At 38.0% G+C, this 11,639-nt stretch overlaps 1 protein-coding gene across 6 annotated transcripts in view; it reads left to right on the top strand.

Annotated features, from left to right (window-relative positions):
- Nucleotides 1-11,639, top strand: part of LOC113050966 (glutamate decarboxylase 1-like) — a 28,480-nt gene that overhangs the window by 13,908 nt on the left and 2,933 nt on the right. For all 6 annotated transcript variants that reach the window (XM_026214474.1, XM_026214475.1, XM_026214480.1 and 3 more), the window contains 10 exons: nucleotides 240-380; nucleotides 1,545-1,787; nucleotides 2,624-2,714; nucleotides 8,696-8,808; nucleotides 9,770-9,885; nucleotides 10,259-10,338; nucleotides 10,445-10,499; nucleotides 10,730-10,846; nucleotides 10,996-11,060; nucleotides 11,136-11,214. In XM_026214474.1, the coding sequence (XP_026070259.1) occupies nucleotides 240-380; nucleotides 1,545-1,787; nucleotides 2,624-2,714; nucleotides 8,696-8,808; nucleotides 9,770-9,885; nucleotides 10,259-10,338; nucleotides 10,445-10,499; nucleotides 10,730-10,846; nucleotides 10,996-11,060; nucleotides 11,136-11,214 (1,100 nt within the window). The remainder of the gene's footprint in view (nucleotides 1-239; nucleotides 381-1,544; nucleotides 1,788-2,623; nucleotides 2,715-8,695; nucleotides 8,809-9,769; nucleotides 9,886-10,258; nucleotides 10,339-10,444; nucleotides 10,500-10,729; nucleotides 10,847-10,995; nucleotides 11,061-11,135; nucleotides 11,215-11,639) is intronic.

Genomic DNA, 11,639 nt, shown 5'->3' with positions numbered 1-11,639 from the left:
CATCCTCTGATGTCATGGATACAGTAACACCTCTGAATCTCCATTAATCCATAAATAGCACTGTCCTACTAAAACTCCAACAGCTGGAATCACCCTTTGCTATAAATATCAGAGAGCAAGCCTGCTGTTAGTTGCTTTTGTTAAGCAACTTGTTAGAGATAAAACCTTTTTCCCTTCTGCATCCAGAATCAAGGCTGAAGAAATGTTTTGCAATTCTTCCCCGTGTTGTAATGATGCAGGATTCCTGCAAAAGAACAATAGTCTAGATGAGAAGAGTCGGATGGTGGGCGCCTTCAAGGAGAGCGCGAAGAACCCGATGTATGACAACAGCGAGCGCTTCACGCGCGCAGAGACAGACTTCTCCAACCTGTTCGCTCGAGGTAACCACAAACTTCATTCTTAATGCTGTTTTCATACGCTGCTGCATATATGAGCAAATTATGTATGCCAAAAAGAGTTAAACTTCTGAATCTAACGCTTTCGTGCTTCATATAAATCAAACAGAAAATAGATTGATGATATTTTCACAAGTTGTCGCAGATGGACCAATGAACAAGTGAAGATATAAGGAAAATATCTGAATTTAAATATAACTATTTAAAGGGATAGTTCACCCAAAAATTAAAATCTAATGTTTATCTGCTTATCCCCAGGGCATCCAAGGTGTAGTGTTTCTTCAGCAGAACACAAACCAAGATTTTCAGCTCAAACCGTTGCAGTCTGTCAGTCTTATAATGGATGTGGACGAGAATCATGCCTTAAACATACAATAAAACTATAAATAAAAAAACACACAAACAAAACCAAATTAAACCCTGCGGTTCGCAACGATACATTTATGTGTAAAGGCACAAAATGATCGATCTGTGCAAGAAACTGAACAGTTTTTATATTGTTATTTACTGTACTGACTACAGAACTGTACTGAGCAAGCTCGACACAGTCTGCACACAGCCTGGATATGAAGGGAGACTGCTCAAACCAACACTAACAATTACATTTTATTTTGTGCATTGTGTTTCATTTATGTCAATACACCATCCATAAACATGCCCCTTACGATAATGAAAAATAGTAATTATTGTTGTACAGTGTGGCCAAAATTATGCTTCTAGCCTTAACCCCTGCAGGTGAGGCGTCTTCTTCTTCTTGCTTGCTTTTTTTAACTTAGCCGTGATTCCCATCCACATCCATTATAAGACTAACAGACTGCAGTGGTTTGTGTTAAAAAATCTCAGTTTGTGTTCTACTGAAGAAACAAAGTCACTTACATCTTGGATGCCCTGGTGGTAAGCAGATGAACATCAAATATTATTTTGGGGGTGAACTATCCATTTAAATTGTTATTATTATTATTATTACCAATAAAGGCATGATCTTTAAAAAATCTCTTTATTTTTTAATTATTTTGAAATCAGAACCAGGTATTTTTAAGTATTAGATAAAAACAAATCCTTAATTTTCAGTGTGGATTTTAGAATTTTCACCTCCGCTAACCCACTTTTGACCCCCATATGCTGACAAACTGACTCCTTAAATTCCAGATCTGCTGCCTGCTAAAAATGGCGAGGAACCCACAATTCAGTTTCTTCTTGAGGTGGTGCAGATCCTCACCAATTATGTGCGCAAGACCTTTGACAGATCCACCAAAGTGTTGGACTTTCATCACCCTCACCAGCTCCTAGAGGGGATGGAGGGCTTCAACCTGGAGCTGTCTGACCAACCAGAGTCGCTGGAGCAGATCCTGGTGGACTGCAGAGACACGCTCAAGTATGGAGTCAGAACAGGTACAACCCCTTGAACAATTTATCACACCGTCCAATCATCACAATCATTACAAGCATGAGTTAATATTACACCAACATAAATCAATCTTTAACTCTAATTAATATAATTTATAGCTTACAACAGAGATTTTAACTGATGATGATTTTAAATGATGATTAATTTATGAAAGGTTCTCCCTATTTATTCACATGTCTTGATCATTTGAAATGAGCAGCTTTAGGTATTGTCTTTTCTGCAGTTCTGTTATGTTGACCATTGAGCAATTGAAATTGGATGTGTCTTCAGATATATAAGAAATATAAGAAAGCAAACAAAGAAAATAAATGATGCAATTACCTAAGAATCAAAGAAATGTCAAATATTTTGGTATGAGTTTTTAAGAGTTTTAATAGTTTTCAAGAAATTAATACTGGATGCATTAAATTGATCAAAAGAGACAGTAGAGATATTTATTACAAGATATTTGTATTTGAAATAATTGCTGTTCTTTTGAACTTATTACAAGGAAGGCAAGAAAGAATCCTGGGAGTGAATATGGTGTCCACAAAATATTAATCAGAACAATTGTTTACAACATTGATAATAATCAGAAATGTTTCTTTAGCAGCAAACCAGCATATTACAATCATTTCTGAAGGATCATGTGACACTGAAGGTTGGAGTAATGATTCTGAAAATATAGCTTTTGTCAAAGGAATAAATTAAATTTTTAATCTATTTAAATAAAAACAGATAAACAACAGTTAAAAAGTATTTTGTTCTGGTTGATTAATTTTATGATGAAGAGTATGTATTTGCAATTTGTACTTACAGTTCCTCTAAAATCTTTTCTCAGGTCATCCTAGATTCTTCAATCAGCTTTCATCTGGTCTGGATATCATTGGTCTGGCTGGAGAATGGCTTACCTCTACTGCCAACACTAACATGTGAGTTACTCAAACCCACCGATCTCCTCTCCTCTTCTCTACTTTTCTCTCCTCTCCTCCTCTAATCTCCTGTCCTCTCTCCTCCTCTTCTCTCCTCTCATCTCCTCTTTCTCTCATCTCTTCCTCTCCTCTCATCTCCTTTTATCTCCTCTCCTGTCCACTCCTGTCCTCTCCTCTTCCTCTTCCTCTTCCTCTCCTCTCCTCTCCTCTCCTCTCCTCTCCTCTCCTCTCCTCTCCTCTCCTCTCCTCTCCTCTCCTCTCCTCTTCCTCTTCTTCTCATATCCTCTCCTCTCCTGTACTCCTCTTCCTCTTCCCCTTCTCCTCTCCTCTCCTCTCCTCTCCTGTCCTCTCCTCTCCTCTTCCTCTTCTTCTCATATCCTCTCCTCTCCTGTACTCCTCTTCCTCTTCCCCTTCTCCTCTCATCTCCTCTCCTCTCCAAACATCTTCTCTCATCTCATCTCATCTCATCTAATCTCCTCTCCCCTCCTCTTCCTCTTCCTCTTCCTCTCCTCTCCTCTCCTCTCCTCTTCTTCTTCTTCCTCTTCCTCTCCTCTCCTCTCCTCTCCTCTCCTCTCCCCTCCCCTCCCCTCCTCTCCTATCCTCTCCTCTCCTCTCCTCTCCTCTCCTCTCCTCTCCTCTCCTCTCCTCTCCTCTCCTCTTCTTCTTCTTCCTCTTCCTCTCCTCTCCTCTCCTCTCCTCTCCTCTCCTCTCCTCTCCTCTCCTCTCCTCTCCTCTCCTCTCCTCTCCTCTCCTCTCCTCTCCTCTCCTCTCCTCTCCCCTCCCCTCCCTCCCCTCCCCTCCCCTCCCCTCCCCTCCCCTCCTCTCCCCTCCCCTCCCCTCCCCTCCCCTCCCCTCCCTCCTCTCCCCTCCCCTCCTCTCCTCTCCTCTCCTCTCCTCTCCTCTCCTCTCCTCTCCCTCCCTCCCCTCCCCTCCCCTCCCCTCCTCTCCTCTCCTCTCCTCTCCTCTCCTCTCCCCTCCCCTCCCCTCCCCTCCTCTCCTCTCCTCTCCTCTCCTCTCCTCTCCTCTCCTCTCCTCTCCTCTTCCTCCTATTCCTCTCCCCTCCTCTCCTCTCCTCTCCTCTCCTCTCCTCTCCTCTCCTCTCCTCTCCTCTCCTCTCCTCTCCTCTCATCTCCTTTTCTCTCCTCTCCTCTCCTCTCCTCTCCTCTCCTCTTCCACTTTCTCTTCCTCTCCTCTCCTCTCCTCTCCTCTCCTCTCCTCTCCTCTCCTCTCGCTGGGGTCATTTGGCAATAACAACATGTTGTCTGTGTTACATATATAAGTATTTCCATTGCTCTGAGGTTATGGAAAGGCTATGTTTGAACGCTATGGCTGGAGGTGCTGTCTTTGGCAAGGCTGTATCGAGTGATGTGTCTGAATGCTGTAACCACCCCACTGCCCTCCAGGCCTGTGAGATTGCATATTGATCAGCCCAGAGAGTTACACATTTTACTGTTGTTATAAAGAGTAAATTGAACGGAGCTTTTCTATTGGACATTTCTGTCTGATTAGTTGCTCATGCGGTTTGCAAAGAAACGATAGTAGGCCTATAGATTGCAAAGACACATTGAATATTTTTGTTTCCTACACTGGGCCGTTAGGACCCACAGAGACAACAGGGTGAGCACCCCCTCCTGGCCTCACTAACACCTTTTCCAAAGGCAACCTAGTTTTCTCAGAAGGTCTCCCATCCAGGTACTGACCAGGCTCAACCCTGCTTAGCTTCAGTGGCCCACCAGTCTTGGGCTGCAGGGTGACATTTTTTACAAAGCATTGTTGTTGTTGTTTTACTGTGTTCCTTTAAAATTCACCCAAATTATTACCAGAAAGAACAAGCATTTGTGCAATTGAATGTTTGCCTCAATTTTTTTTACTAGTTATAACTTCCCCTCGTGAAAACTGGCCTTTTTATTACAGCACTAAAGCACAGAATGGACTTGTTCCAAATCTATTTAACAGCCCATTGATTGCATGTGACTGTTGGCGTGCCAGCTGGGACCAGCCAGTCCGAGAGCCTGTCCCTGCGGGCCGAGCAGTCTGGCCATCGCATTTTACTCCCGCAGGCCATTTTGATCTCAGAGGACTAAGCAATTAATTGAGGTTGTCTTTCTTAATATAAATAGAGAGCTTCCTGTAATATAAGTCAGTTAGGATGAAAGCCTTCTTTAATAACCATAACTATGAACAGTGGGTTTTGAAAATAGGAAATTTCTTTGATTAATATCCTCTCAATCTAACTAATATCACCAAATGAAGAGAAAAAGTTTCTTTTTTTTTATTAAAGTCCTTAAAATCAGAGTTCTACATGAAATATTCATAGGGTCAGTTCCACAATTAACTATTTACATATGGCGTATTTTAAGGAGTGCATTCTCGACATAAAATCTGTTCCAACAGATGATTTGTTTCTCTAGGTCTAGTATATCCCAGTTTTGGACAAAATCTAAAGCAGTGTCAAATGTGATGCTGCCTTCAAGGACATGTAGGAATTTCATACCTCAGAGTCAGGTGCATTCATGGCGCAGCATGAAATTATAAACAAAAGACCCCAATAACAACATCTGAATTGAAAATGATATAAAATATATATATTTATTTTCTACACTGAAAAAAAATCTGCTTTCGACCAATTCTAAGTTGTTACAAACAAATCTCAGTTTTTTCTCAAATGATGTATATGGTTTGGTTAACATTTTTAATTTGTTCAAAATAAAATATTTGTTATTAAAAATTTAGTGAAATGTTACTTGTCAAGCAGAAATACTATTTATATAAATTGTCTCTTTTTTTCTATGGGGAGTGCTGTTTACTTTTAGCCAAACTGAACAAAACGGGTTTAACCATGATTTTGCTAATAGACTAAGATAACTTTTCACTTTTTTCAATTAATCACTTACTCATACATATTAGCACAACTAAATGTTTTTCATTTCAAAGTAAATCATGAAAACTGAGTGATTAACTTTACACCATATGCTTTCTGCTCACTGACCTCTCTATATAGATTATAGATGTATAATATTATATTTATTATATAGATCAGTGCTTCTGCCATGTGTCATGTTTTTTTTTTTTTTTTTTTTTTTTTTGCATTTGTTTGATGCACACAGTCCTCACACTTTTCATGTGACACAAGCAGTAGACACCAAGGTTTCCGGAACAGCTTGTAACATTTTCTTTTTCTACTTCATGACATTTGCTTTATATGATTTATTACAACAGTAGAAATAAAAAACATCCACAAGTGCTGCTGACATTTGAGAAGTCAAGAGGTGTTCAATGCATGTTGGCTGGTTTTTCTGTATTAAACCTTAAATTTTGTCCTTTCTTTAGATCTCATTCCTGTAAAGCACCAATATGAGGTTAAAAAGCAGTATATTTTTATCTGAATGCAGATGGAGCCAGGATGGCTCTTGTACACTAATGGCAGAGGTGTGTTAGTTGAGTAGATGAGAGTGTGGGAGTCCCTCTGGGAGGAGGATGTTGATTAGTGCTTCACTCTCACACTGAAGCATTTTCAGAATCTCAGTATAAATGTTTCTCCATCGCTCCCACATTATGCCCTCTTCTTGCTCCAGGGATAAAGCTGTTCTGTCGGCTTCCCACTGCTCTCTGCCCCATTTTGAAGGATTTCACCTGCAATGTTTGAAAACATTTCATTTCTTCACTGCTGATAGTGAGTGTCACTTCTGCTGTTCTGCTGCTACCTTCACACACACACAGAAATGCTTTAGAAAGGGCTTTGTGGGTAGAGAAAGGGCAGTGTCCTCGTGTCTGTGATTCAGCGAATGCACGGAATGCAAATGCTGATTATTCAGTTATTATTCACCGTGACTAATTTAGACCTATTGTTCTCATCAGCAGTGACACACACTGACTGGCAGCTAATGGACTGACACACACACACACACACACACACACACACACACACACACACACACACACACAGAACAACCCTTTCACCCTCAAAATAGTTTCACATAAAAGACAAGAAGAGTTGAGTGTGTTTTTAAGGTGTTGATAAGTGGTTACTAAGATTTTAGGGCAGTTACTAGTAGAGCCAAATGACAAATGATTTTCAATGTTTGATGCAGATGTTGATAGGGCAATATAATGCTGAAAAAATTAACGAATAATATAGTAAATAAGATTTAAAAATACTTTGCACAATATTTACTCCTACACATACATGATGTATTACACCGAAGAAAAAAATGATGTTATCCAGTACATTTTAATACATCCACTTGAGAATAATATAGAATAAGAAAAACATCTTCTGCAAATCTGAACTTAATTCAAAGAAAAAACAAGTAAATTTTCTCACCCCATATTTTTTTATGATGGAAAACAAGACAAAAATAATTGTTGCAGTCTAATCAGATAGAGACAATAGATAGATAGATCTATCAGATAGATAGATAGATAGATAGATAGATAGATAGATAGATAGATAGATAGATAGATAGACAGACAGACAGACAGACAGACAGACAGACATTTCATTGGTTCACTTGACCTATGTGTTGTGTTTATATGATTATGATTTTGTTATGCAAATGTATATCACACAATGCATTTTTAATTTCATAATGAATGTATAAACAGCACCAATATGCATTGTATTCAATCTCTTGTTAGTTTCTTCTCCTTTGTACATGAAAATACAATTTGTCAAATCCAACACGTGTTATAGTCCTGTTATTTTACTGTCTTAAGTCTTAAATCTTTGTTCCTTTTTGAGACGGAGCTGAACAATGAGTCTGCCCGTGCCTGTTCCGTGTCCTAGTTGTGTTCCATCACACACTTATCCTCTTTCGTCCGTCCTTTCTGTGAATGAGACGGATTTGTGCTGAAGCGCGGTCTTATCTCGCGCGCGCAGCCGTCCCCTCATTTGCGCGCTGTCTGTCCACTCAGGCTGAACTCCTCAGTTAGACGAACAGATAGCCATCAGAGTACTGCCTCCCTTCATCAGAACAGCCTGAAATGAGCCCTTATCTCGTCTATCACAGCCGTCTTTTAATTAACGCTATCCAAAGCAACCGAGAGGGACAGAATGTAGGCTCTATCTCTGATGGAAGGAACAGTAGGATTCTCTGAAGCAGCTGTTGCCAGATTTTGACAATTTGCAAAAGTGGAACATAAATATTACGAACGCATTAACCATGCCAAATCAATTTTCAAAAAAATATTATGTATTATATTGTATTTCTTGAAATGCGTTAATGCTGCTGTTAGGAATCACCACTTGAAAAAAAAATAAGGATTTATAATCATTAAAAAAATAGCTTTCATAATTGTTGCTAAAAGTGCAATTTCTGTTAAACACTATTATTGGATTGTTAGATCCTAGGTAAAATTTTTTTTTAAAAGATACATTTTCAATGCTGTCAATAAAACAAATTTCTGGAAGTAAGTTTTACACGAAAATGTCATTTCATTTTCAAAATTTCTATTTCAAAATTTCGCGTGTTAGGCTACTTGCCGTTTCTGCAACCAATCAAAATCATACCAATCATAAGCCGAATAAATAATCTTTCCATTGATGTATGGTTAGTTAGGGTACAATATCTGGCCAAGATGAAAATCTGGAATCTGAGGAAGCAAAAAAAAAAAAAAAAAAAAAATCTAAATACTGAGAAAATCACCTTTAAAGTTGTCCAAATTAAGTTCTTAGCAATGCATATTACTAATCAAAAATAAATTTGACTTGTGGCAGGACATTTACGAAATATTTTCATGAAACATGATCTATACTTAATATGATGAAATTTGTCAAAAAAGAGAAATAGATAATTTTTACAGTGTTTTTTTTTTTTTTTTTTTTTTTTAACCAATGCTACAAGTATACCCCATTTACTTAAGACTGGTTTTGTGCTCCAGGGTCACATATTTACAAAAAAAAAATTCTAATTGAAAAAATGTTTCTTCACCTTTTTTTAGTGTGCATGTGCCTAAACACAGTTTTCCTGTGTGTTGCTCAGGTTCACATATGAAATCGCTCCTGTGTTTGTTCTGATGGAGCAGCTGACCCTCAAGAAGATGAGAGAGATCATTGGCTGGTCTAATGGTGATGGCGATGGACTCTTCTCACCAGGTAAACTGATCCATAACACCCGATAGATGTAGACCTAATATTAGCTACCATTAAAAACTTGATCCAAAAGACATAATAAATATGAAATACACTCATAAAAGAAACAAAAATGGTTCCCTAAAGAACCATTTTGTGAAAGATTCTTTAAAGAACCGGTGTTTTTCTTGGTGCCATAGAGCACCTTTTCTGGTACTACAAAGAACCCTTTTTAAAGGTTCTTCGAAGATCCACTGATGAATAGGTTCTTTATGTCTCCATTTCTTCCAGATTAATATACTTACATTTATCATACTATAGCAAAATTTTCTTTAATAGGATTGTTCATTAAGTAATAAAAAAAGAAAATCCACAAGTAATAAGAGGTTATTAGATGTATGATTAAAATGTTTATTGCATTCACAGTATACATCAATGCATACATCATACCTCAATACCGTGTTTATGTGTTTAATCGGGAAGTGCACAAGTACTAGAGGACTCAGACTTGACAGCAATGATTGATCATTTTTTAAAGTCACCAATCATTAGTTTCATGACCACTGTTAAGTCTAAGTACTCGATGATAACTTTAAATATTTCTCTTTTTCTGATTGGTTATGGCAGTATTTTGGGTGGTACGTGAGCTCTGACTAGTTAGTGTTAGGACAGCATGCCATTCAGACAAAATCAAAACCACCAGTACTTGAAATGAAAAATGACAAAGATGTGTAATACAGGGAATAAATGCATCCAATTAATCAAAGAACCTAATGAACCCTTCTTTGCTGTAAAGAAACTTTCTGTGCAACAAAGAACCTTTTGTGCAATGGAAAGGTTCTTCATGGTTCTTCATCTTCCTTTTTTTAGTGTAATTAGGGGATTAGGAAATTACATATTATGTTGTTGAATGAACTATACCCCATAAAGCCTATTCTTTAACACATTTCATTTTGGTGCTGTAATGTGATGAATCTGTTCACAGGTGGTGCCATATCAAACATGTATAGTGTGATGGTTGCGAGGTACAAGTATTTCCCTGAAGTCAAAACCAAAGGCATGTCTGCAGCACCTCGACTCGTGCTTTTCACTTCTGAATATGTAAGTACTCACTTTCACTGCAGTTAAGCAGAGGATTTGTCTCCCTCTAGAGGTCATATGTTACACAGCCCTGCATGTCTGCTGATTTGCAAAGACTGTCTAATATTACCTAATTTCATACTGAGCTCAAAAATATACTTGATGTTCTATATTATAATTGATATTTATTTTCCAGCTTTGATGCAATTAACAAAATAGCAAAAGCAGTAAAAGTTTTTGGGGCTGTAAAAGGACTGTCAAATAACTACAAAATAAGCTGAATACGTTTTTTTTTTTTTTCTTTCATAAAATCTGCAAACTCACAGATTTATCAGAAAACATCTGGCTCATGTTTGCATTTTTTTTTTTTTTTTTTTTTTTTTTTTTTTTACAGAGTCATTATTCAATCAAAAAGGCAGGAGCAGTACTGGGATTTGGCAAAGAAAACGTAATTCTTCTGAAGACAGATGAGAGGTATCTTTTTTTTTTTTTTAGCTATTAACCATTATGTTCTTTCAAAGCTCATGTTTTATTTGCTAGAGTCCCTCCCACTTGCACCTCATTGGCTGTCTTGTTTTAGGGGGCGTGTCATACCTGCTGACTTAGAGGCCAAGATCATTGATGTGAAACAGAAGGTAAGCAGATGCTCAGACTCACTGTTGCTAAGACAAGCGAGTGAGAGTATTTAACCTCAGTGCCTGAAGAGTTCAGTGGATCGATATGAAGCAGGAATTCTCAAGCTGATGGGTGATTTGACCTTAAAGTACTAAGCCTCTCTGTTAATTAAGTGGCACTGTGCTGTTAGGGCACTATCTTTAGGCCATGTACTATCAACAGTGGATGTGATTTTAAATGTTTATTTTAGGGTTATGTGCCACTGTTTGTGAACGCAACGGCTGGTTCCACAGTATATGGAGCATTCGATCCCATCAATGACATTGCAGACATCTGTGAAAAGTACAACCTGTGGTTACATGTGGATGTAAGCTTGACTCAAACATATACATGCATTTCCAATGAGTGCTTTCAGAATTAGCTGAAATTGTAACTAGATCAATTTAATAAATTGGCTATTGAATAAATAAATTAAAACCTTAAATCAGTCGCTCAGTGGTGTTTGTATATCTCCAGGGTGCATGGGGCGGAGGACTGCTGATGTCCAGGAAACACAGACACAAGCTAAGCGGCATTGAGAGGTATGTAAAAATCACACCAGATGACTGTTTATTTGTGCAGTGTGCCCTGAAAACTCACATGTCTGTTTGTTTCAGAGCAAACTCAGTCACATGGAACCCTCATAAGATGATGGGTGTACCACTGCAGTGTTCAGCCATCCTGGTCAGAGAGAAGGTGAGACAGGAAACAGTCAGGATTTATTACACATCAGGGTCCCATTTACATCTGGCATTAACATTTGCCTTGGAAAAGCCTATATTTTAAAAAATATAGAAAAAAAAGCCTGGAAATTAATATTTATATTCAGCAAGGACACATTAAATTGATCAAAAGTGACAGTATAAACGTTTAGAATTTTACAGAAAATTCCTATTTTAAATCAGTGCTGTTCTTTTGAACTTTCTATTCATCAAAGAATAGTGAAAATCAGTTTCCACAAAATATTAAGTAGGATAACTGTTTTTAAAATCGATAATAATTAGAAATGTTTCTTGGGCAGGAAATCATCATATTAGAATGATTTCTGAAAATTTGTGACACTGCAGACTGGAGTAATGATGCTGAAAATTGAGCATTGCATCAAAGGAATAAATTATATT

The sequence above is a fragment of the Carassius auratus genome, chromosome 31, assembly GCF_003368295.1.
Source record: "Carassius auratus strain Wakin chromosome 31, ASM336829v1, whole genome shotgun sequence".
Taxonomy (NCBI): domain Eukaryota; kingdom Metazoa; phylum Chordata; class Actinopteri; order Cypriniformes; family Cyprinidae; genus Carassius; species Carassius auratus.
Note: the sequence above shows the minus strand (reverse complement) of the source record. Positions and strands in the feature narration are given on the sequence as shown.